General features: G+C 40.9%; 1 protein-coding gene across 1 annotated transcript in view; it reads right to left on the reverse strand.

The window, feature by feature from the left end:
- Positions 1-27,972, reverse strand: part of LOC143320716 (transmembrane protein 132D) — a 243,897-nt gene that overhangs the window by 106,927 nt on the left and 108,998 nt on the right. Inside the window, exon 4 of the mRNA XM_076730577.1 lies at positions 11,322-11,462. Within this exon, the coding sequence (XP_076586692.1) occupies positions 11,322-11,462 (141 nt within the window). The remainder of the gene's footprint in view (positions 1-11,321; positions 11,463-27,972) is intronic.

Consider the following 27,972-nt stretch of genomic DNA (forward strand, 5'->3'; position numbering starts at 1 on the left):
AAAAACATCAAAAAGGACACTTGGGGGAGAATGAAATGTTTCTGTAGGCCAAACTATTCTTCAGTGTCAAGATGTGAGAGGACAAAAAACACAAAGATGGTATGGTATCATTGACCTCTTGCAAACTAAGCATGCTTGAGTGAGATTGGAATCGAAAGCAAGACCATAGAAAACAGAGTAGTCAATCTGATAACAATCTAGCAATGTAGAGGGGAACAGTGGGAAAATGCGGAAAAACAGAGCTGTGTAAATCTGATGCTTCAATACACTACATAAAGCAACGTAAACACATTTTGTTGGACTGCATGTGTGTATGTATGCACCTTTAGAGACACGTTTAGCCTCAATTCTGTGTTGTGCAGTCAAGGGAGGAGAGAAGAAGAGGAAAGAAAGGGAGGGAAGAGCAATAAACACAGACTATTACCACTGGGGTGGTCATTTCCTCTGCTCCTCTGTTAAAGGAACCCCACAGACGTTTTGTGAGAGCGCGTGTGTGTGTGTGTGCGCGTGCGTGAGTATTTTTCAGGGACAGATCTATACCCAGAGGTTGAGATATTGAAATACAGTACATAAAATCCTTCTATAATATACTGGAAGTTGGGATACGGGAAAGCAGAGCGGGGGGACGGCAATGTGAAAAATGTTTGGCAATTTTATGGGACTGTTGTTAAAATTTCACTGTATGCTGGAGAACCAAAACAGTTTTCACTGCTTAAAGGTGTTTTAAAGGTGAGATAAAGATATCAGAAAGTTGGAGCTTGGCAGTGAGATAATTTAAAGCCAAAGTTCAGTTTGGGACCAGGAACTGGTCCGGACGATCCAAATCAACGATTAGACTGAGAAGTCAATGAAACTCAGCCACATTGCCACCTGATGCTGAGATAAAACTTTGCGGGTCAGAAAGTCTGGTGTTACAGTTATTTAAAAGGTCAAAGCAGTCCATTCTCCCTCATTTTCCCCTTCTGGTGCCAGTGCATGCAGAGAGTTTTGGTTTTATTTGCACAGGTTTTCAGGTGTTTTCAGTTAGCTACCATCTCCCTTCAGCTGCTGAGTGGACAACACATGAGAGCTTTCTGTTGAACCATGTTACCAGTAACATGTCAATTTTTTTTGATTTTCATAGCCACAGGATCGGGTTTCTACACAATCAACAAACTAAGAGTTAGCTAGCACAGTCAATCACATTTAACTCTTAGGGTTAATTTGTAATCTAATCAAATGTTGATTTGAGATAAAATCTACATGAAGGACTACGCTCTACTTTACCATTTGTTGTTCAGATATTTCAGGTTTTGTTGGTCATTTTGCTTTTTCTGATCATCTCATCATTCAGACATCATTCTACTCTAGAAAACACATAAAAGCATACAAACTTTCTTTCAACTTTCTTGTTAGCGGTTGGGTCCATCGGTACCAAAGTGCTCTGGGATGACTGTCGTTTTGTTATTCCAAGGGTTTTATTGTCCTGTGGATTAACTGAGTAACAAATGTTCAGCGCTGCCGTGCTGAATGCTGACGTTTACATTGGTAGTTTTCTAGGGTCCGCTGAAACACCGCTAGAGACCATCACGATCAAGGATCATCACAAAACAAGACAGGGTATGTTATTTACGTTCACCTGTCTTACGTCAAACTGTTAACGCCAATTTTCAGGGGTTTTCATTCTACATTCTACAGCTCTATAATACATTTACAGTAATAAACTGTGAACGGTGGAGATTACAGTGAGAACACTAAAATAACAGCACCAATCAGCAAACAGAATTATACTGAAAAGCTACAAATTATACAGCACAGTGCTGTAATTACACTAATAAACAGTTATAGATTACAGTCGGTACACTGTAGAATAACAGTGCCATGCTGGCAACTGTAGCTGCCAGTAGTTTACTGTTATTTAACAGGAAAATAGGAGCAAATCCTTAAAAACAGATCTTTGAACTGAACTGACAACAGCGAGTCATCATTGTCACTGAACGACACAGTAACTGGCAGTCCACTCACTGGTGACTGAGAGCGCCGCTGTCAGCTCAGCCGTGATGCACAGTACATTACTTCCTCATTAAAAGCATATTAAAAAAGAGCGAAGGCCGCAGACACAATCAACTCCGTCGGCTGCTCAGCTATTAAGCGTATGTACGGCGCTGAACTGAATGTTTGGACAAGCAACACAAGCACACTGCTGCGCTGAAGACAGTCAGACTCAGCGCTGAGTGTTGCACCATACAAATCTCTGAACTGAACAAAAAGATTTTAATCAGCAACACGATTCTTCTCCTTTCAAGCAAACATTGAACTCACACGACTGAAGCATCTCCTCACAGATCCACACAGATCTGATGTAACCTTCCTCACATTAATACATGAAACAAACAGAAATGTCACATTTCTATTGTGTTTTCTATATTGTTTTTTACTGTTTGAGGTCATCTTGTTGCACCAACTGCACAACTGGCCTCACCCACTGCTGATCTCGATGAACCAACTCCAACAATCGCCTGATGGCAGTGGATGGAAACAAGCATTCGTTTGCATTTTCTTTTGACAATTTTTTTTGGGAAATTCGATTAAAATGTGCAATAAATTTGGATGGAAGCCCAGTGCGTGAAAGGCACTCATGAGGAGAGACATTGGTTGATATGCGTTCATGTGTGAGCTTATGTGGTTGCTTCAGACAGATGACCACATGCAAATTGTTTATGTGTGCTCGTAATATAAACATGTAACATATAAATATCTATTTCTGTCACATATGCACATGCACACACACACGCACAAACACTGTAATAAAAATGGAATAAAAAGAATAAAAATGGGATGAGTGTAACTATCTGAAGGGAATTCTCCATTTTTCTCTCTCCAGGGACAAACACTAACAGCAACACTGTCATGCTCTCAGGGCCTCTTTCTCTCTCATTTTTCTTGTTTTACTTCTCCGTCCCAGCCTCACTTTAACTCTCTCACTTCCACTCTCCCTTTTTTCCTTTCTCCCTCTTGTTGGCAAAGCAACCCTCGTTCTTTCTATCCTTCCCTCCCTGCTGCTGTGTTTTTAATCCTCATGTGTGCCAGCAGAGACTGCAGACATCTTGGCCCCATGTCTATGCCCTGTGTCTGTGTGTGTGTGTGTGTGTGTGTGTGTGTGTGTGTATCCCATGGAGACTGCCAGCCTTCAGACAAAAGCTCTCTGTTGAGTTAGTTTGTCTTTACAAACAACTCAAACCATACAACACTTAACCCTGTGCCCTGCATCTTTTCCTCTTCTTGTGTTGATTTGAACCCGTTCAAACATATAAAACAGGATCCTCAAACCTGTGTGTGTATCTGTGTGGAGCTGTGGAAACTCTTAAGCATCCTTCAGAAGGGTACAGGCTCCCAGCATCTTTTGCAGGTTGCATAAGAAGACTGACTCGACATGATCTAACGTGTGTCCGGCCAGGCGGCAAGATGAAATGAGTGAGGGGGCTGTTAACAATTTTTCAGGAAATCAAATTGATTGATTTAGCCATGCAATCGTCTCAGAAAGGCTCAATGACAACATAAGGCTACTGTTTCCAAATCAAAGAAGACGTTTATTAATCAGAGCTCTTGCATAATAACATAGCGCTAACAGAGCGCTAAATATTTCTGAACGGTTCTCTGTCTAAATCAGCAGGGGGAGGCGCGTAGAAACAGCTGCCTGCTGCTTGCAGCTCTCTCTCTCTCACTCGCTGACTGTGCCTTCCCTGTCATCTACCTTCTGTCTGTGGCTTGCTACGATGGGGGGAAATGGAATTAGGGCCAAAAGTTCTATTTAATACTGTGAAAAGCAAGCAGGCTTGGAAGCCAAAGTTCTGTCTGTGTGTCTGTCTGCACACATGCACCCCTTCATTCATCAAACAGCACGGCCCATGGTTCTGACACAAGAGTGACACAGTCCTTTAGTTTGCATACAATACATAGATACAACTTAAGACCTCTCGTGGCGCTGGGCCCAGTGTGCGTGAACCAAATTACTCCCCACATTAGGTGACTGTAATGCATTTCATTAAAGTTGATATGAGTGCTTGTAAGTCATTTGTGCAAATTAAAACTGTACAACATTTGATTGTGTGAACATGTCTGTGTTCATTTCAACCAATACAAAGTAAAGCAGACAGAGGGACCACCCTCCACACACACACACCAACAAACACATCTGTGTGTGAATAACCAATGACAAGTTTATATAACATTTATGAAATGTATGACTTGTGTTGATGAATAACTCATGCTGTGCATTAGCTTACCTATGTGTAAGTCACGCACTGATGCATACTACAACAACATGTTCGTACATTGTGTGTGTGTGTGTGTGTGTATGCAAGTGCGTATGCTCCTCCAATGGATTTGTTTGCATACATTTGCATAAGTGTGTATCCGCTCACCTGAATATGTGAATGTGGTGCATGTGTGTTTGCATGTGTGTGCAGAGCTGCATTAATAGTGTATAATGTGAGCAGGAGATGTTGTTGGGGATTTGACAGCCCACTACATGCCTGTCAAAAACATCTATGCTATTTGTCATGAATAAACACCGGGTACTCTGGGGGTGTGTTTGCATTGTTACTGTGGATCTTAGACTTTAGGATTGTAACATGCACACAATCCGTCAGGTATTCTGTATTTTTGAGTTCTGAGGCTTGCGAATTTTCCCATGTTGGTGTAGAAAGTAGAGAAAATCCGATGTTTTCTGGCCTGATTTGAGAGTTTAACAAACTGGCAAGTCAGTGAACAAGCACGTCTAAAGAAATGAAGCAGCCCACATGAAGCTGTTATTTTTGCTTTCATTTTAGCTCAGTAACAAAACAGAATCTAATCATTTGAAAGACAAGACGTTTTTTCGCTGCACACGGATTTTGTTTCAGTGCTAAGATAGAAAATTACACTAGTGGTGCTAAGAAATGCACATACTCAGTGTTCAACACTTGTCACTGTAATTTTTAGAAATAGAGTTCAAATCAAATTGTGAATAAGATGCTGAACAACAAACCAACAACTAGCTGCCAAAATATAACATTAGTTCACTGTCACAGTTTGATCTGACAACGCTTGTGTTTTGAAGATTCAAATGTTCGATTGGGCTGAAATTATTTCAAGGAAGGAGTTTTGTATTCTGAGTTTTTGTTAAGTCTGCTTTGTGTTGGCTATCCTTTAAACACTGACAAGGTGAAAAGAGACAATTCATCAAATCTGTCCTTAATGCTTTTAACTGTATGAAAGATTATGAAAACAAACATCTGTAAACTGATCCCTGCTACCCTGATATTGAAAGTGAGCAATAAATCTCAACAGTTTCAAAAAAATTGGAGCTGTAAATGTTCTGGTCACTGAACCCCTAATTTGATATATGCTGGAAAACAAAGTAATAAAAGAGTTTCCAACCTGACAAAATGGAAGTGTTGTAGCAATGCTAAACAAAGATAAAGGCTTTCAATGCAAATTATTGCACTTTCTTTTAGAGGATGAATCCTACTGTTTATGACGTCAATACCTGGGGTTCACCGTTCAGCCGTTCAAAGACAATGACTATAAAATGCTCCAATTTCACTTCTTTCCTGGGAAATTGCTGTTGCGATTTTGTTCCATCGAAAAATATGCAGTTCTGCCTTCTTTTAATGTTACAAGTTGCACAGATAGTCTGGCAATCCTGTGCTGAAGTGCTTTCTTCATACTAATTAAGTTAATTCTACTGTATATGCAGTGTAATATATTCAAAGCTGGTTCAGCTACAGTAACATGGAATTTATTTTTCCTGCCACAGCAAGCAATGGCCTCAGGATGATAAAAAACTTCAACTCTGTTTAGCACACCCACGCACACACACACACACACACACATTCACACAACCAGATAAATAGCATGTCCCTGTATAGAAGGTGGATAGTGCATTACCCCAGTTCTGGTATTGAATGCAGCCCATTAGCAGTGTTAATCTATAGATCTAATCATGATCATGAAATAGAGCACTGCTCTCCTTCTGGCAGCATCAGCCACAGTCATAAACTATGGCACATTTTCCTCATATAACCCACCAGGCAAAACTGGGGTCATCTTGAACCTGTTCTACTTCTTGTTTAATTAAATGTATCTAACATGCAACCTATCAAAGGACTGTAAACAGAGTGGGAAGACAAGAGGAACAAATTTTTACAAGTGAGACGAAACTCCCACGAGGCTGTGAAAATGACAACAGTGAAAACTCAACAAGGTCAGGCCTGCTACATGGGCAGCACTATAATAAAGGGAAAAATGAAAGAAATAATCTAATAAATTTGCTAAAAATAATACACAGAGCAGGATTATACCATATAATAACATGATATTAAAATGATACTAAGGTGGCATGAACAGATAAATGAATAATAACTTGAAATGATAATCAAAATGAATCCCAACAAAAGACAAATCTTGCTCGAGGGCGCCTCAATGGCAGCTTCTGAGGGAGAGGAGACACACAAATGCACATCCAAACATCTCATTATATTTTATTTTTCAGAGCACTGGTACACAGCGGCAGAAGGGCAGGGAGGCAGAACTAAGCAGAGCGTCAATAACACAGTATGGTGGTGCTGTGTAATTACAGCTAAATGATATCAGAATGGTCAAATAGTGAGAAATACACAAATAATGGATAACTACTGTATAATCAAAATCAATAAAGAAACAAATGAGAGCTGTAGGAGAGCTTTGATCCAAACTGGCACAAACAGGGTGATTTAATGAAAAAAATAATTGAGGTCTGCTGGGACACGTGATAGTGGAACAGTAATTACAGTCATGGTGCTCAACAATTTCTTTTTTCTCACAGATAATTGTCAACCTACGTACACACTACATATGCAAAAATACTATGAATATATCTGAAACAGCATACAGTACATACACCCACCTTGTAAACACTCACAACCATAGACACGTGCGCAACCGCACATGAAAACACACCTACACACACAGCAGCTCTGCTCTGGTTCTAATTACAGCATCCACACACCAAGCATTCCCCATTATAGGCATACACTGAACACCGTATCATGTCAGATCATATTATATCATAGAATAACAATAGGTAACAGGTATCAATTCACAAGATTAATTGTCAGAGGTATTAATCATCCCTGCCCTCTCATTCATAAGAAAGCACACTCACTGTTTCATGTCTCAACCAGTAATATCTCATTAGAGATTAATACAGATCAGCTCTTTTAATTAGCCATCCCGCCCACACAATCGCTGATAAAAGCCTGTGATCTTGCCTGTCGTGTGCTGGCAACATTCTGTGTATACTTTGTGTGTGTGTGTGTGTGTGTGTGTGTGTGTGTGTGTGTTGTGTCATCCCAGTAGTAAGAAAAATGTCAGCTTCCCTCCCACCTGCAGTCTTCATTGCTGTTTCATTAGGGAGGCAACACAGAGGTGCTGCATTGAATCAGCCCTGCTTCTCACGTGTGTGTGTGTGTGTGTGTGTGTGTGTGTGTGTGTGTTTATACAGACCAGTGCATTTATGTGCATGTGTGCATCAGTGTACTTGTATACATTTGCGCTTGCTGCATCATAATCTGGGCTTTTAGGCATTCCTTTGTTTACAGTATCACTTTGAAGATGGCAGGAGTGTGTATGTGTGTATGCTGATGTGAATGTGAAAGAGTGTGTGTTTGCGTCTGGTATTCTCAGTGTATGTCTTTATGCGAGCTATATCATAATCTGGTTTCTAAAGCATCACTTTCTATGTTTACCCTGATGTCACTTTGATGAGTTTTTCCTTCAGGGCAAGAAGAGAAAAAAAAAAAAAAAAAAAAAACCCGAACCACACATGGATACGTGCCAAAGCTCATGGAAATAAGCAGTCGTTTAGAGTCACCTCCATCTCAACACCTCAAACAACACCATCCTGATGGATGGCAACAGGCCTGGAAAATAACTTCTCTGCCTTGAGGCTACAATGGCTGGCACATCCCAAAATTCATCAAACGCCTTCAGTATTTCACCAGCCATGCTGAAGTGCACCGCAGGGTTATGAATCCATGAGAAATCCATTCAAGAAATATCCCAAAAATATTCCCACAGCATCAGCACTATGAACGTGGCTCTTTCAGCAGTACCCACCAGCTGTCCAATCATAGCTGAGCAACCATAATGATCCAAGCAAATCCTTAATTTTTCAACTTAAGCACCGTGTGTGAGGCTGAAGTAACACAGGTACTCTACATTTGTGCTGAGTCTTGTTTTAGCAAACAAACACCAATACACACTCGACATACTTCCAAGGCCAAGAGGCATGTCATGAAGTAGCATTAGCTAAATTTGTTCCAGATTATTTTTTTAAAAAGCCCCATTTCAGGAAGTCTACACTCACAGCATCTCCAGCCAGTATTTTCAAAGATGGCCAGTTAGTCCTCGTCCCAAATGCCTTTTCTCTTGTAACATAAAACATGAAGTATGTTAACTAAACAGCCAAACAGGGTTATATTGGAACAAAATCACTGTCTTATTTTTCCTTTATAATACAAAGACTAACTAGCAAGTGCAAGAGAAGAATAATGGTGCTTCTTGATTTCGATGTCTTCTGCACGGATCATCATCTGATGAGGATGCACACTTCTTGTCTGGGACATGCCAACATTTTAACCAACTCATTGAATTAGTATTAGCTCAATCGGCTAAATAGCTGAAGCTAATACAGGCGACAGCTGGTATAATCAGTGGTTGCAGGCTAGAAGATGGGAAGCCTGCTTTTGTCTACCTCTGTCTGAAATCATGGACCCATTGAAGAGAGGTGGTACAAGCAAAACAAACATATATCCTGTAGCCTACTATACATCCTCTGCAAAGACAGTAATTCAAGTTTTCATCTGACAAAACCTTTAACTGTCTCAAGCTCTTAATTAGAAAGCTAATGCTGTGGTGCAATCAGTCACTGTGTCATTATTTCTCTCCATGCCAAAATTGGGTAATCTGTTGCTGCAGATACTGTCCATCAGCCAAGGCTAGACGTAGCTAACGGCTAGCTAAGTGGTGCTAATTGAGCTGGGCTCCTGCAATAATAGTATCATGCAATGGAAAGCCATTAATCAATGCAGTTCTCAACAATCAAAGAGACGGAGATAGAGAAAAGATGGGGGGGGGGGGCACTTTGGTTACTTCAGCACAAGGTTAGAGAAAGAGATGGATGATAGACAAAAGAGGAGAGAGAAAAAAGTTAAGGACAATCAAAGACATATAGAAGAGGAAGAAACGAGGGGGAATGAGCACGTTTATGTGTATTGGTCACACGGCTCTCCATTCATCCATGGCTAACACAGTTTCCAGCTGATTCTGTCGAACACCCACACATACACAAACAAATATATATACTGTATTCTATATTTGGTAACATACAGGCCAACATGCGTGATCTTGCATGCTGTAGCCTATTTTCACTCTGAGCAATTTGTATCTGTGTGTTGTCTGGACTGCATTTGAGCCACCCTTTAAACAGCTGTGTATACACACACAGCATACATACCGATGGGAACCAGCAAAAATGTGCACTTTCAGGCCTTCATCCTGCATCTGTCCTGCAACAGTAGATCGGTGGCCACGCGATAAATGATTCCTGTAACACCGTCAGTCCACTTTTTTTAGTTCCTTGAATACAGCTTAGCTTGGTTTACCTATCTTGAACACTTGAGTATCGTTCTAAAATTACATTTAATGTATCTGCTATAAAAACAAGCACTGACATATATCAGAAAGAAAAAAAATGAATTATTTTTTTACCCGTTGAAGGCGCGACAGTGATTTTGCAATAACTGTTCATCTGTACTGACCTTCTTTTTCAGGCTGTCAATCACAGAATAGGTATTTTTAATATCATGGATGTCTCAATTTGGAATAAAATTCTTTGACTGTGGTCCTTGCTTTGAGCTGCAACAATATGTGAGTCAAACCAGCGTCAGTGCTATTTTAATTAATTGAATTTATTTTCCCCACTTGTTACTCATGCATTGTGTTTGTGTGTCATTACCTCTTGCACTAAGTCGCTGAATCACTTTTTCTCTGCTCCCAGTTAACCTCACTCTCTGTTATCTGTAATTTATTTTATTAATTTCTTCTGTAGTTGAGACATTTTTCTCACCGCTGTGGTGTTTTTACATCTCTCCTGCACTGATTACATTTCATCTGTCTTTGTTATTTTTTTTGTATCACTGCAATGTAACATCCATGCACTGGCGGTCAAGTGCTGATGACCCATCACATTAGCAGCAAAATAAAAATCAGGGCGTATTTACTCTGCTATCGCTGGTTTTACCCTCCTGACACACACACACACACACACACACACACACACACACTAACATAACCAACCATACAAGGACAGAGCAATTACCAAGTAAATGGCAAATTTAGCATGATGCATGGGTCAGTGCTTTTCACCGCTGTTTGTCAGCCCACTGTGTGAATCTGTACTACATTATCGCAGTGTGCTTACAGGATAAAATAAATGTTTGCAACCCCACAGGCTCAGTCAGTGCTCAATACAAAACCCACAGTGCAGCTACCAATGAACGAGTCCTAATCTAAACAGAAAACTCCTCTTCAGCATCCCAGGAAGCAAACATAAATACTAGTTTAAGAATCATTACAACAGATGGCCAACAAAAATAAAGCAGAGTAACACCTCTCGTGTGTAATAGACAAGCTCAGGGACTCTCCGACAGCTCCAGAGTTACCTCCCACAGCCTGGCCAGTGTGCTGCTGTCGGCCCCGGGGAAGGGCCAGCCGAGGGGCTGAGGGGCTTGACGGTGGGCCCAAGAGTAGAGAGGATGGAGGTGGAGAATAATCTGATTCTGTAGAACAGGTGAACTACAAATTACAGACTTTTTGACTCATTGCTAGGGTTTGGCAAGCTAATCAATGATGACTCTTGGGCTGGATGGGAAGCTTGGAGGGCCAGATGTGGCCCAAGGCAGCAGTTGAAGAAGACTGGTCTACAATTTTCAGTCACTTTTAGGATAGCTCGATCAAGGTTTACACTAAAATTGAAACCTGAATCAATCTGCAGTGGAAGAGCCATCCAAGCTGCAGATGATACATAAATCATGAATATTTCATCTGCTCTCTGTTGCAGAAACTGTTGCTGTGAAAACAGCTCAGATCTCTCATTGCCAAAATGTAGGATATTAACGGTTTTATGGCCTTGAAGCAGAATAATTACAGATCTCTTCAGACATTTTATTCACCCACAAATACTCCGCACAAAGGAAATAAGCTACCCAGCTGCTGACAGAAAAAAAAAAAAAATGTAGATAAGAGAGATTCAGCCCTACCTCTCAGCTGTGGAGTAGGTCTTTCTCTGACACATCACTGCCAACGAACTGCTTCCCGGTGCCATTTCCTGTTTGATCTCCCACGCAACGAGGTTGCTGGGTTTCACAGCGAGGAAGTTGATGCCTGACTGGAACCACACCCTGCAGAGAGGGATGAAGAAAGGAACGAGGAGGGAGAGAAGAGAGATCAAAAGACAGAGGGGAGAAAGTGAGGTTAATTTAAAGTTCAGACAAGCACATCATAAACAAAAGGGAAAAGAAAGCCGAGTTGTCACAGTGGCAGTTAGGGGGAATTTGCTTAAAATTGAATTTGCTTCGCTTGGAATTTCCCTGCCCCGATTTTCTCGCTGATTTTCTTTAATCCCTGATACGCGCCATACTCTCTTTGTATAAAATGTCTTTTAAATTGATTCACGCAGCGTGGTGCCACCTCCCACGATGTGTTTTGGTGGGAAACAAAGAAGTGACAGGAGAAGCTCTTCTTAAAGTTAACGTTTGTAGCAGAATCAGTGCTGAGTGCAGAATGAATCAGATGTATGCTGAGCTGGAGATTATATCTAAAACACAAAATGTGATTTTGCTAATGGGAAAGTCGGCATTAAATGGCAAATTTCTCAGTGATTTGGGCTTTCGTCTATTAATTTTGCTCTTTCCTCCTCTCAGCAGCACCTCCTTCACCCCTTTTTTCCCTTTCAAACATGGATTCTTCTCACCTTCACTCTTTGTCATCAGTATTTTGCACAGATCTAACTGTCCCTCACTTTCTGTCATCCCTGATCCTCTCTCTTCTCTAGTTTTCCTTTCTTCTCTCTCCACTTCCTCTCTTTATTATGCACTCTCTCTTCCACTCCTGTCATTCTCCCTCTTTTCCTCACCCTCCCTTCTTCTTCTTCCAGGTTTGCCTTTAATTTGGCTGATTTTTGATTTCTCTTGTCTCCAACTTCCATGTTTTCTTCAGTTTTCTATAAGATTTCATACTCTTTCCTTTCCTTCCCATCTTTCCTATCCTTCCCCTCCTTCCCTTCCAGATGTCCTCCTTATTTCTATCCCTCCTTCCTCATCATTCCCTCGTTGCTCTCTCTCCGCTATTTTCCTTAGCAGGTCTCCTCTTTCATCTCTTTTCCTCACCTCCTCCTAAAACTTTTCTTCTGCCTTTCATCCATCCCTCTGTGGTTTCCTTCCATTCATAAATCCCTCTCTTCCTTCCCTATATACCTTACTGCATCCCTCCCTCAGCCCCTCCTCCGTCCTTCAATCTCAAGGCTTCCTATGGTTAATCTCTTTATTTCTTTTCTCACCCACTCCCTGTCTCTCTCTCTCTCTCTCTCTCTCTAATCCGTCCCGGTGTGTTTTGTTCTATTTATCACCTTGACGAGACCCTCCCTCAGTTTATTAACACACTTTATAGGCTTGCGCACACGCACACACGCAAGCTTGTTTACTGCTTTTCTTATTAACACACATACAATAGTCTCTGGCAAACAACTATGCAAATACCAACACAGACGCACTCTCTAATAAACTTTTTCCTCTACACAGAAGAGGGGAAAAAACTGCCAATCCTCTTTGTCTCCTTTCTCATTATTACTTTGTGTTGTCTCGCTTCATGTCTTGCCAAAAACTGCCTGCAAATATGTCATGGCGGTCCCTCGCCATGCTCTCTGTACATATGTTTGTGGATGTGTATGTATATATGCACCTGTATAATAATCTAAACAAGATGCTTTTTGGTGTTTTGGTGCACAGGGGAACAACTCCCTTGTGAAAACTTGAAAACCCACTTTTTTCTGTTTCACTCTGAACCAATTTTTCTTGCTATATGTGAGGAAGAAAGAAACGCTCCTTGGGTGACTGCTGTGTGTTGCTTTTGTGCTATGGTTAGGAAAAATGAGAGGAAAGGAATTGTGAAGTTGCAAAAAAGTACTGTTGTATGTAAGGTAGTGTGCGCATTGTCTGAGTCTGGTGTGTGCTGATGTTCCCAAGGAAAATACCACGTGTGTGTGTGTATGTGTGTGTGTGTGTGTGTGTGTGCGCGTGCAGCAACACTGCATAAAATAACGGGCAGTCCTCAAAAAACTCCTCTTTCATTATTCAACAGCTGAATGTTACATGAAATTAACTCTCCAGAAAACTCTGCGCCATTGTTCTGCTTCCTCTGCTTCTTTCTCCCCATTGCTCTCTCTTTCTGTCTCCTCCTTCTCCCTAGCTCACCCTCTCCTCCCCCTCTCTCCTGTTCACCCTTTCCTCCCCCTCAACCAACCCAGAACTGAAGAACTGAAGATAATCCACTTCAAAAGAAATCTACTGCACCCAGACTGTGGCAACAAAAGTGTGCAACGCAAAGCAGTGAGTTAGGAGAGGAAAAAAAAAAAATACAGGCAATATAATGGGAATTACAGAATGACAAGAATGGAGTACGAGGGATCAGACGTGTATACCTGAACAGTCACTGAAAAAGATTCGTCCCAGAGATTTTTAGATGACAAGGTTGTGGCTAAGACAAATCATAAATAAAACATACTGGAAAAAGATAAATAAATAAAACTTCTCTAGCAGTCCCCCATTAAAAAACCCTCACGTGAGAGCACAAACCTTGTTGTTTTTAGTATCAAATCATGCACTTTCTTAACCACAATCTTAAAATTTGAAAAAAAAAACAAAAAAAAACACACACTTAGAGGTGCATTCTTGCAGAAGAAGCAAACAAGAATCCAAACCGTGACAGGCGTAAAACTGCAGCCCACATTAGCCAAAAGCCACCACTATTACAGAAAGTGGAGGCCTGTCACTGAACATTTCAGGACGGACTGCCAATGATTACAACAGGCATATCATCTCTGGAGTGACAGCCAAACGCTGCAACAATTATCCAACTGTCAGAAAGCGACAGAAAATACTTATTTTCTGCGCAATTGTAGGGTATGTAAATTGGACCATTTCAGGAAGGTACAGATCAGGGCGGACGAGACGTTGACATTGGCGTGCTTCCTTTTGATGTCACTCCAACAACTTTACTGTCCCTGTCTCTCATTAACCTTATTTCCAGCCACAGCAGGCAGCTCCACTGTATGTGACTTGCACAGCACAATCAAGTTAGCGACCAGCTAGTGAACGTAGTGGAGCATTTAGCAGCTAAATGGCCAGATATTTCCCTCGGGGGATGGTGGAGACCAAAACAGAGCTAGAAGGAGGGTGAATGTTGGGTTTGCATAAGCACAATTCCAAGTGAATGCTAATATTGGTATGTGTCACTGCTTACGGGTACATTTTAATTTTATAGGGCCATAATATGTCATGTCTACAGTAGTTACAGTCTACAGTAGGTCGCCAAAAAACTTGTCAGTGCTGCTTAAACCATGACATCAGTCTTTCTATACAAGTTGATCAAGTAGATTTAATTTCTCAGATGAGTCTTTTTAAGAACACAATTAAAAAAGTATTCATTTAGTTGTCAATTTATGTGGACTTGTTGCAAAAACAGCATGTATACTATGTCTGTTTTCAAAGTTTTTTGGCCTGCGTGAATGCCAACAAGAAGAGTAACTTTTTTTCTTTCCTGTCTTACTTCAAGTCTGAACACAGACATTATTTCACCAAAAATGAGATTTGTCACCAAGATTAAAGACGTTTTCTGGCATTCTGTAAACAATCTTAGATCACTGTAAATTCATCTCAACGTTCTGTGATGGGTCTAAAACCCTGAAGTCAAAAACAAGTGTTGGTTCAATCAGAAGGAGGAGGACTGAGTTTAAAACAGAATGGGGCTTTCAATCACAACTAAGTCTTCTGCTTTTAGTGGCTGTCACTTCATCCCTAAAATTCAGAGGTGATGTTTCAGGAAGTGCGTTGACTTTGCCTGTCTGGGCAATGAACACACATACACACACACATGTTAGGTTTTCATCACTTCAGGGGACATTACATAGACTTACATTCATTTCCTGGAGATTCACCTTAACCATAACCACAACCACTGCTTGTCTAACCCTAACCCCTATCCTTAACCCAAGTCTTCACCCTAAAATTGAATAATTTACATTATGGGGACTTGCATTTTGTCTCCATAAGGAAGCCAAGTCCCCACAATGTGACTGTGGAAACTGTTTTATGTCCCCACAACCTGAGGGATACACAGCCACACACACTCACACACAGGCACACAATTACATATGTATAAAAAGCCACAGTGACACTGTTGTCCCATGGTGCTTCTGTCAGGACTTTGGAGTGTGTGTGTGTGTGTGTGTGTGTGTGCACGCACGCGCATGTCTGTCAAGAAGCAGGATGATGGACAAGGCTGCGTCCCTAAGCTGCTTCTGTCAGATCTGTGTACAGCAGCAGAGTCTGACAAGTGTCTGTGTGTCTTCTTTCTCTGTCTGTCTGTTTTTTTAGGTAATTCAGGACGACAAGCAAAACTTCTCCCCCCACACACGCACGCACGCACACAAACACACACACACACGCACGCACGCACGCATGCACACACACACACGCACGCACACACGCACGCACACACACACACTCTCGCTCTCTTTCACTTGCCCTTTTCACCTCCCTCAGTTTTTATCAGTTTTGTTCTGTTTTTCATGTCAATGTTGCTGCTCTGTCTTGAAATTGGTTGACTGATGTATAACACACTCTGCCTGATACAGATATATTTACACTTATCAGTTGTCACCTTTGCTATCTAATTTTCTTGTGAGACTAAAAAAAAGTGCCTTATTTACATAATAAATCTACAAATCTCGAAGAATTTCAGCAATATCAATAAAACTCGAAACTTTCTTTCCACCGGAAACATTAAGTGGCCATCTATTTCCCCCTTGTTTCTCTTGGTGACATTCATACATTACACTCACAGCTACAGTCTGCTCCTGTTGGCCATTGTGTAGCTCACAGAGCATTACAATTGATTTTCTTTTCCTTTTTTTCTGGAGCAGTGCCTTGTTTATAGGCACTTCAAAACTAGTTTTACAAGTGGAAAAATAAAGAGTAAAAGAGTCAGTGGAGGGAAAAAACAAGAGGGCATTATGCCAAAAAGCTACACTGTGCATAAAGTTTCCCTTTGCTCTTTCAAGTCACAATCGCAAGTTTAAACGCAGAACGTGCTGCTGTCATTGTGATGATGTCTCTTGATTAATTCCCTTTATGCCTAACTTAATCATTTAACTTCGCTTTCAACATCCTCACCTGGTTTAAAACTTTCAATTCTCCAATGCATGGAAACACCTTGACAATTTATTAGGTGATTGTACAGCTGTCAGGAGACGAAGCCTAAAATTGCATCTGCCTCCACACACACACACAGACACACATACACACACAAACACACACACACACACATCTAATCATGATCACCGTTATGCACCCACACACTATCTCTCTCTCACACAGAAGCTCAATCAGCACTAACACAGGGGCATGGAGTCCTGTGAGTCACATGTATGACTGTGTGTGAGTAAATCACTGCACTGCTGGTCGTAACTCTGGACACTGGGTTTCCTTGAAGAGCATCGGATGACAGAAGGACTGATTTACACTCAGCAGAGAGACAGAGGAAACAAAGTAGAGAGAGGAAGATGAGAGAGTGAAAGACAGGGGGAAGAGAGGGAAGAGGGGAGGTTGAACACGGGGAAAACAGGGGGAGGAAGAACCAGAACATAGAGACCGACTCACGTCAGACTTGAGATGCATTTATACACTATTATGCTAAAATGCCGGTGGTGCGGATTATCCATGACTTGTGGCTAAATGTCTGCAACACAACAAAATTTAGGAAAGATTCTGGCCTTTTCCCTTATTTACTAACTTCTTATGTATTTCATTCACTCTCTTCCCATGAAAATGTACTTTCTAAATCTTTGGTCGCCCACATTATTTAACAGTTAGCAAGGAGACTTTGGTTCAATGGCACTTTTCATAAACAGAACTTACAGTGTGTCTTACGTGGAGAAGAAACTCGGAAATAAATAAAGAGACAAAAGGACAAGAAGAAATAACTGTACAACCAACAAAGTAATAGTTTTAAAATCAACAAAGTCATAATTCATAATGCTTTTTAAAGCTGTGGAGTGATTTGACCTCTTTCAGAGGCTGTTTCAGAATCAGTGTTGCAAACCTAACATTTTGCTTTGTATTAATATCATGCTGACAGATCGAATATAATAATAGAAATTACAATATATCTTAGCTGTCAATCTACAGAGTTTGCACGCTTAACCACAGTCAACAAATTTCTGCCATCAGAAATTACAAGAAATGGTTTGGAAACGAATCAGTTCGTTGGATTTTCGTTGCCTAAAGTTCAGCATTAGCTCTACTGTCCATTGTGCAAATACCTGCAAACCCATTGAAGGACAGATGAATAATGTGAATGCATGCTGTGGGTGCCCACACTGGCCTTCGTTCAGGTTCGTTGTTAGGTTCTTTAAATATATTATATCCTGTGAAGAAACTCTTTCTGTCTTCACCAACCTCTGCCAACACCTGCTGTGTGGTAAATTTATAGACTTTAGGGAACCTCCCATTATACCACAAACCCTTTTTACTTGAAAAGTCTGTGTTTAGAGCCTATGGGCTTTGTAGTAAGTCTACCAAGGCTTAAAAGTGATTTGGATGTGGTATTCCAACAAGCATCAAGTTGATAAACAACGTTTCAGGATATAAAAGTAGAATCTTATGCCCTTGAGGTTTATGTGCTTCTCTTGTACTCATTATTTTGATGTTCTTTTCACTTTATCAGGTTGCTGTGAGTGATTCTGCAGCATATTAAAAATAATATTTTCAAGTTCATTGAAGTTGCTGGTAAAAAGAAAAAAAAAAGCAAAATAATACTAATAAAAATAAAGACTTGGAGCAAAGTGTCAAACCTATTCCCAATCTGCACAATTTGGAGGCTTTTTTTTGTGCTCTTATCTATGATGGTTGCTAACATAGAGCCACAAATGATGTATGTACAAAGATGCTCCAGGTCATAGTCTGTCTGGAATATGAAAGGAGAGGTAGGTTGTGTTGTGATCAAGCCTGTCACCGGTGCTCTCATAAGGCCATCTCCTGATTAGATCTGACTCACAGAACCTCCAGTGGACTCAGCAGTAAATTAGTTGCACCACAATGATGATGATGAAGTCATAGGCACACAAAATCAATTTGACGGGTAGTGTTGGGTTTGTATCGCTACTATGAAGAACTGAAAATATGATCATGATAATCTGCGGACTCTTCCTCATGTCAGTGGCATGTTTGTGGTAATATTTCTTAAAATTAAGCGCAAATTTCCCAAAAGTCGCAAACTTCATTTTTCACCCATTCCACCATGTGCTGCTGAAAGAAACTGCCATTCCTGCTAGTTTTGGTCTAAGCTGTGAAACTAAATGAGGAACTTCAGGGTCATGCAACACAATCATGTTTGCATTTCCATCGACGATGAAGAATTATTGCCAGAAACTAGAACCAGAGTTCAATTCTTCCGTCTCATAAGAGTGGCAATGACCGTTTTTCATCAAAATACAACACGTACCACAAATAACTTCGGCAACAGCTCTTTTTACAAAGAAAATGGTCCTGTTAAAGCCCGGAATTCATCTTGGAGGACATCTTTCAAGAGGTTATTCTCACTTCTCTCCATCTACTGTATCGGCTTTAAAACACAAAGCAAAAACCTTTGGTACGAACAGAAACAAACTGAAAAATATACACATAAAACCATCAACACATGTAAAAATCCCTCATTCCTCTCTTGTGAGCTTGTTCCTTCTTTAGTTTCCAGTGATCCACAGCTCTGAGCTCAATGCTATTGGTTTCTTGTAACATTCAAGGAATTGAAGCTTACTCTACAGTTGCACTCATTGCCAGGCTGCTGTGGATGAAAGTGCCAGCTAAATGCCTAAAATGTAAATGCAGAAATGTAAATGTAAACCCAAAAGGCGTGCTTCTCAAAACAAAAGAGCAGACCTGGAGCCATATGCTATGTGTCAGAAAACGCAGCTGAATGTACGGCAGCAGATGTGGCTGAGAGACAGAAGTAAAAGAAGACATACTGCTCGTCTGAAGTTGTGGCTCTAACAGATGTTTTGGGGGGGAAGATGCCTTGGAAGGATACTGTAAGAGGTACTGTAGAAGTCCATCTTGATGTAAGAGTAAGTGAAGCAGTGGGAGGCCAAATTCTGACAGCACAAGAAATTACAGTGACTCATGAGTTACCCCTGTGTCTTGCACCTTCTGATGACTGATCAGAGAAAAAAAAACCCTTTCTAGACGAATCCTGCTGAAGGAGAAGCCAAAACAAAGTAATAGTTCCAGCAGCAACATGTAGTATATACTGTATCTGTATGTTTGGATGATTGTGAAAACCTGTTCAGCTAAGAGGAGGCAACATCTCTATCTAATAGAATTACAGCACAAAAATCTGAATTTACATGGAAAATATTAGTAATACATAATTTAAAAAGTTTGCCGAGATTGCCTATAGTTTAAAGAGCTACCCTCATTGATAATTCATGACTTAAAGAAACGGCATAATGAGTAAAATTGCAGCAATTCTTTAGAGGCGCAGACAGATGTTCAGCAAAATTCAACACACCACCTGCACATTCCTCGACACGTTGCGGCGAAGCTGCCGCCATTGGACATGAGTGGCATTTAAATGACTTAACTGTCAGATCATTAAAATCTTGTTTTCTGCTTTTCCTGCTTTTTGAGAGGCAGAAGCAAAACAATCTGTTGTTGTGATCGTAACGCTGAGACGAGGCAGGGTTACTTTTTCCTGTGAGACAAGCTGTCAACAAGTTGAAAAGTTGAGAAAATGATTTCGTACAAGGTTTTAACAAGCTGCAAAGTTGGTGCAATGAAAATAAGTTTCCCACCTGTGATCATGCATAATTTTCAGCCCCGTTTCATCAAGGCTGGAAATGAAGCTTGATTTACTCTCACTTCATGCAGTTTAAAACGGCTGGTCAAAGTACTTCTGAATGCAAAATTCACATCGTACACTGTTCAGAATAGATAAAGTAACACTAGATAAAAGGCATGTACAGTGGTATAAAGAAAGATTACTTAAACTATTTACATAAGACTTATTGAAGAAAAGTACACATTAATACTTTTATGATAATACATTCTTCTTGTGTTTGTATTGCTGATTGTTTGCCTTCTGGGGACAGGTCATACGTCTTTTTGTCTTCCTTATAATACCTGGCAATGATTGGGATTTAGGATTCACAGTTTAGTGCTTCACTGCAACCTTGACTGTATGTATTTTGGTGAAGTTGGAGTGATGGACAGATTGGACGGCGACGGTTTTGAAATTTTCAGAGTAAACAGGTGGGATTGTGTTTTAAGACACCGTGAGACAGATGGGGAGCTGTAAGTTTGGACATTTATAATAAGCAGTTGTTAAACATTTGAAACATTGATGTAAAACAGCTCTTTTAGCTCGGTCGCAGGTCAAATGTGTCTTTCTGTGCGAGCATCTGTTATATCATGCTACCCTGAATCTCTTCGCTGTTGTGTTACTTTGAATTTCTCTCCCTTTCTCACTCTTTCCCTTTGAAAGCCTTTTATTCCCCTGTTCTTTCTTGTGGTCTCTCTTCCTTTGTTGGCTTTTCATCCTGTCTTTCATTTTGTTGTCCCTCTGGCCGCTCTTTTTTAATCCTCCTTTAAAGCTGTCTTTCACTCTCATCTTTCTTTCTTCCTGTACATCATCCTCTGTCACTCTCATTTCCTCTCATAACACAACCATATTACCACCCAAAAAACCTTGCCTGTCAGTCACAGCGGCACGAAGCGTGAGAAATGAACAGCCTCCTTCATTCCCCACTATCACCTTTGTCAAGTCGTCACAAAAACCAGCTTTTGTCGTGTGTTCATGCCTAATTACAGACCTGTTAAGCATGACATTAATAAAGGCACAGAGATTCTTCGGCAGAAAGTCATGTGGCATGACTTTGACACAGGAGACCATTGTTTGTGTCACATTTCTTATCAGCAGTCACTCTTTCCTTAATATGTTTTGCCCCTAATCCAAGGCAACCCTTAAACATTGAGCTCACAAACATGCATCGACAAAGGCCAGTACCTTTTAATAAGGAGTGAGAAAGCACCCCTCAACCGCCCACCAACATAACCACACACACACACACACACACACACACACACACACACACACACACACACACACACACACACAAAGGCTGTCTCTTGGCTGTCTTTCTCTTCCCCTGAGCAGCTGGCTCCCCAGTTATATAAGTTTACTGCAAAATGACAATTGTGTAATAATGATGAAAGCTGCTAGAGAACAGGGATGTGTGTGCAAGTGTCTGCTTGTGTTGGTGTGTGTGTGTGTGTGTGTCTCTTTCAGTGTAAACACGTGACTTCCCTTACACTATATGCCCCTTTGCTCAATGTATGGGTGCTTATACATGCCTGTGTGCACATACGTTGGCCTCACTTGTGTGTTAATTATGCACGAGTTAGAAAAATGCCATCAGTTGCCTTCTGCTCCAGAAGAGGTCTTTGCGCTGCTGCTCAGAACAGGCCGAGGCACCAACAGCCCTGCAGGGGTAGCCATTATAGCAGCCCCTACTCATGCATCCAACCGACATTTGCTCTGCACAGTACTAAAGACGATCTTAAACGAGTTTGATCTGGATGATCGCCAGTAAAATGACGATCACTTCACCAGCTGTTTATGTTTCTGTTTTACCAGTGATCTGCCAATGCGGTTGGAATTCCTTGGTCATCAATAAATGGCAACACAACTCATTTATTCTTGAGATCTGATGTATTATATCAGCTGCAAAACCATTATTTGTAATTTAAAGCATGGTCCAGGTCAGCATTGTGTTCAGAGAGTCAGCATGGAAATGATGATGATGGTGTGGAGTATGACTATAAAGATGATGGTGTACCGTCCTGTGAGAGGTGGAGGAGTCAATGTAGCTTAACTCCCGGACACCTGTCCTAAGGCAGCTGTCAAGCACAGCTGTGGAGCAGTAAGCTAACCACTGACCATGAGTACAGCTGTGACTAAATTAGAACGGCAGGTCCTCTCTGTGCATTCTGTGAAAATTTGACTAGGTCAAACTGAACTGAAGGAAGTGCCAGTCAGGTTGAGGGCTGACAGTCACATGTTTTTTTGTCAATAATAGTGAGAGTTAATATCCCCAACTACTTTCTTTTTGTTTATTTTGCTTCTTTTCTCATTAGATCAAATCTGACCCAAATGAAAGCAAATTTGGTTTTCGTGATTAATATGTTTTTTCTCCAATATTACACAGATCAACTGGGATTTATAACTTGTGAAGGAAATGGCACAAAGCAGCATTTGAAACCCTGAACCATCTGACTGAACCATCATGTTCATGTTAAAAAGTTGTCAGTAACACTGAATGGTGTTGAGGTTGATTGAGATTTCAGGGTTTCGTGCAGCCTTTCTGTGTGAAGCTTTCCACACATACTGTATGTATGCATGGATATCCTCAGAAAGTTCTGGTTTCTTTCCACAATCCACATACACACAGGTTAGATGAATCACAGTGATTGTCTTAGGTGTGTTATTCCTGATAGACTGGAATCCTACTCATCCAGAACATGGTGTCCTGGCTCCCAGCCACAACTTCTAACAGAATAAGAGGTGCAAAGAATTGATGAATGGATAAATGGATGGATGAAGACAAAGGTCAGTAATACTAAAGAGCATACTGCAGGTCAGCTTTGTCAGCTTTGTGGAAATTCTCCAGAAATGGCAACAAATAGAAATTACACCAGACAAGTATATTCAAAGTTGTAAAATAAGCATTGTACATTGTAAATTGAGTTTGAACACACAAGTTACAAACCTTGCTGATTGACTTCAGCATTCAATGTGGCCTGGGGGCGCTGCCATGAAAATGCCAAATCAGCAGGAGTTTACTCAACAAATTATTGACATAAAGCTGTGAATGGGCTGCACAAGTATAGTTGTTTGTATTTCATAAGTGATTAAACATGATGTACGTTAATAAAACGTCTGAGTCATTTTGCTTTGTCAGTCTTACATTAGCACTGCAGCCACAGTAATTCTTTCCTGAATGTTTTACAGCTGGCACACAAAGCGTTGATCGAAATAGCAAACTAACACCAGCTTGTAACCGACCCTTCCTCTGTCGGATCAGTCGTTCCCTTCAGTGGATGAGGCTAAAGTGCAGCAGGTCAGCATGTGCGCAGCAAAGCGTGGGACTTCTACAACTGCACACATTTTCAAGCAGGACACTGATAATGTAATCTGTACAGCTTGATGTTTGGATACTGGATTCCTTTCAAATAAAAACCCTCACACACGGAATCAAACCGCCCACCCTACTTCCCACCACACATGGGATTAGAACGACATATTTCTCTGTAAACAAAGATACAGACAATAGTGGTGGGTTGTTGGCAGCTGTAGTAGCTTCGAGCTAGTCCCCTGGGCTGAGGTCCCAGATTAGCAGTGTAGCAACCAGCTACTCGACCACAGATCACTTTCAGCAGGCACAGACTGGAATGCTAGAGGAGGACTTTTACCATTAGATGAGATCTGACCATCTGAATGAAAGGAAATTCCTCTCTGTTTGCATGGTACTTTATTGCTACATAATTAATATGGTTTGGCTTTTTGTTTGTTTGTTTGTTTTGCTTTCCAGTATTACACGAAAGCTCGGAATTCAATTTTATAACAGAAGGAGGAAGGCAGCTCGTGCTGAGGGTAAAAAGATACCTTTGTATTGCTTCTATTTATATTACAAAAATACTGTGCACTATCTTGACTTAGAATAAGGTTAGTTGGAAACACCTTACAGTAACGTGGTAAATTAATCACAAATCAAATCACTATAATGCAATTGCAAATCTGACTGGCAATTACTTATTTTTGTCCATTGCATTCTGAAAGTACTACTCGTGAATAAAGTTTGAGCAGAAACCTATGAGCTGTGAGATCTCTGCACCTCGACAGTGTGAAATGTAGCTTGATTATAACAGTCCTGCATACAGAACAGCAGCTGTGGTCAGTTTAAATGACCAGTGTGCTGGATTTAGTGGCATCTAGTGGTAAGGTTGCAGATTGCAACCAATTGAATACCCCCTCCCTTTCCAAGTGTGTCGGAGAATCTATGGTGCCTGCGAAACTAATGCAGAATGTGAAAGGGTCTTTCTAGAGCCCGTGTTTGGTTTGTCCATTCTAGGCTCCTGTAGAAACTGTAGAGAGACATATAGAGCTCATTCTCAGGTAACAAAAACACAGGGATTCTTATTTTCAGGTGATCATACAGTAATGAAGACATACTTAGGAATATTATATTCTGTTTCTGCTAATAGATCTGCCTAAATCTTACACAATGGTCCGTCAGGATTATGATATATGAAATTGCAATAAAATAATTACAGTTGTCGTAAAGTGCCATCAGATATTGTATAATTTCCTGCAAACCAAATGCTTGATGTGCAGTTTTCAGTGAAAAAGTTGGTGCCTTTTTCCTCTGTTATGTAGACTGCTTGACACAACTATCTGTCTGGTTGCACTGCTGTTATCAAGAGGAACTTTAGGGAGTCACGAACATTGATAATGAACAAGAGGCTGGTTTTAGTGTCTCAGTGCTAACACCAGGGAGAATATTAGGACGATATAGGCCACATGCGGCTGAGAACTGCTTACTCAACAGAGCAATAAAGCTCCATGCAGCTCATTTGGATGAAAAGATATAAATTTAAGAGTCCAAGACTTCAGTCTCTCATTTATTATGAGTGGAAGATGCCCAAAAGTACCTCATCACTTCTAAGTGAGAGGATGGCACTGAGAGGCTAATCATCGTGGGAGAGTTTGTGTGTGTGCGTGTCTGTGTGTGTGAGTAATTTGATTGGTATTTATCAACTAAAGCATCCCATTGCAGTTAAGGTCTACAAATCTCTCACACATACACATGCACAAATCTTTTCTGACCGGCTCAATCGCATTTACGCGTTTCAATGGACATGTACAGCACACAAACACATACATTTTCTCTGCCCAACAAGAAAAACACAGGTCTCAGTGGGCCCTCACAATGGTAAACAAGGTACCAGTCCGCAGACAGAATAAACAAATAAACATGTCGACATAACCAGCAAACAAGTTTGATCAGCAACCACAGCTGGAAGCAGAGACTCAGTGATAAGAGGGCAGCCACTGGAGTCTGAGGCGTGTTTCTGGGAGCAAATGGAACAACAATACATGTCCTATCACTTTGTCGTCCATGGAGAAGTGTGCTGTCAGGCAGACGGCTAACACGCTCCCACACCCTCACATTCACACACAGATCAACATAAAGAGGTGAAGTGGATGTAGGAGCTTAGGGTATATGTGAAGTTGTATTGGTTGCTCAGCTGGTCTGTGAGCTGTCAGGACACTTTTACACACACACACACACACACACACACACACACACTCACACACACATATACACAGACTGTGTTGAGTCTGGTTGGGGAACTTTCAGAAAACCTAAAAATTGAAATTGACAAGAATTGACTGTAGAGAGGGAGACACATGCTGCAGACATAGAGGTCAACATATACAGTGTGTGCGCTGAAAAATATGTAAGACAGTCGATAAAAGAGACACTTCTGCTTTACGATAACACTCAACATTTTCCAAAGCATGATTTGCAAGATTGATTTACAAATCGATTTGCAGAGAGTTGCAAGTTATGTTTCAAGCAGCGAGCATTTCAAATGCATCTATTGTTGCTGCCTTTAAGAGCACTTCAACGTTCAATATGTTGTCCAAGGCATGATATTCAACAAAGCCAGAACGCAAGGATAAGCAACATGGACACTGAGAAAAGGAGAATTTTGCATTTTGGATCTGACATCTTGGACATCTGAATGTCCTTGCTCAACAAGGAATTTTTGTCTCATATTGAAAAATGACATTTAAAAAAGAGACACAAAAACTATGGAAATCTCTACCGGTAGGTAGAGCAGCAGTAGCTCAACAAGTATGCAGTAAATATCAGTGTAATGCTAATACTGATTAAGCCACACGCTGGCCAAGCAAAGTAGTGTAAGCAGTGTGACGGACTAACAATTCCAACCTTCGAGCCAACGAAGAAAACACGAGGAGCCTCTGAATGTAGATTTCAGCAAGCTAACATTGTCCTGATAATCTTAAGCGGAGCTAAAAGGTTAAAACAGTCACCTGCTGGGGGAGAAAATGCGGCACCTTGGGATTCCATTTTTGTCATCGCAATTAAAACCCTCAGCAGAGGTGCACTTTAAAAAGTTTCCGTCCTATTCTTTCTTCCCTGCTTCAATAACACCTGCAAGACCCAAAATCCCGCTCTCGCACATAACGACCCCCAGCACTGCCTGGCATGAGACAGCGATTGTGCTGTTCACAATGGCCTCTTTCATACTACAAATTCTTTTTGCGTGCATGTGTGCGTGAGTTTGGATGTGTGTAATTCAGGCGTTTGAAAGAGAGGAAAAAGAACAGACCTAAAGAGAGAAATGCAGTAAGAGTTCAGGAAGTTCAAGGAATGACAACAAGATGCAGAGCGAGATGGAAAAATGAAAAATGGATGTGTTATTTAGGAGGCTTCTTAAGTTCAGAACACATATACAGCAGGGGATTTGTGTGATTTGAACAGCTGTCTGTGGACATTAAGACATACGGGGTCCCAGCTATGGACGTCAAAAGCACTTCTAAATTGGCTTTCTATGTGGACTGGCCTTTAGTCTTATTTAAAGGGGGATCTCTCACGCGTTCCCTTTTTTTCTGTCATATATATAATGTTACAATGTCAGCTGTTCACATTAAACACGACCACTTTCAAATAATGAGGTAAACGTACATAAAAGTAATCTCTGTGAACAAAACGTAACGAGCTGTCATCAACTCATCGTCAGCTCATTTATTGGTAATCTCCTCCAGGCATAGCACGCCCATAAAGCACAGGGACACGCCCCTACACCCGCTCAATCTGTCTATTTGTACCATGCTGATTTACAGCAGGTCTGACCAGGACTCTGATCTGGATCATATTTCATGGACAAGATATTTTCTAGTTTTCTCTCTGATGTCCTCCAGCTGCTCCACCTGAACTCTTGGTGATTTACAGACTTTCCTGATGAACACATCTCTTTACATGTTGCAAAAGTAACCACTAACTGCTGCTAACTGTAACATTAGCTGCTGTTAGGTAGTTAGACAGTGGTCCTATTAGCTGCGTGTCCCTGCTGGGTATGAAAACTTCCTCCTTCAGAGGCGAGAAATCAATCATATAGATTTTGAATATTGGCAGTTCCATGAAAGCTGCTGGCGAATAATAAATGTTCTTCAGTGTTTTCTAAGTTGAGAAGCTCCATAATCACCTACGGGAGTAGGTAACTGGCCAGCCAGCTAGTCTCACAGACTCACAGACCTCACTTACCCACAATCACACAGACCACGGCAGCCAACACAGCAACAATGCTTCCAAGGACCGAAATACCAGGAGGACTAGCACCAAGTTATATTTGTAGTAAAGGTTCAGGACAAAACACAATCTGGTACCTCCCGATTGTCAAACAGGCATTACCCATCTCTCAGGTAAATCTTCATCTTTGGGAAAATGATAAATATCCACATTTATAGCTTCTCTTTTTAGAGATAGCATAT

This window comes from Chaetodon auriga, chromosome 5 (genome assembly GCF_051107435.1).
Source record: "Chaetodon auriga isolate fChaAug3 chromosome 5, fChaAug3.hap1, whole genome shotgun sequence".
In the NCBI taxonomy this organism is placed as follows: domain Eukaryota; kingdom Metazoa; phylum Chordata; class Actinopteri; order Chaetodontiformes; family Chaetodontidae; genus Chaetodon; species Chaetodon auriga.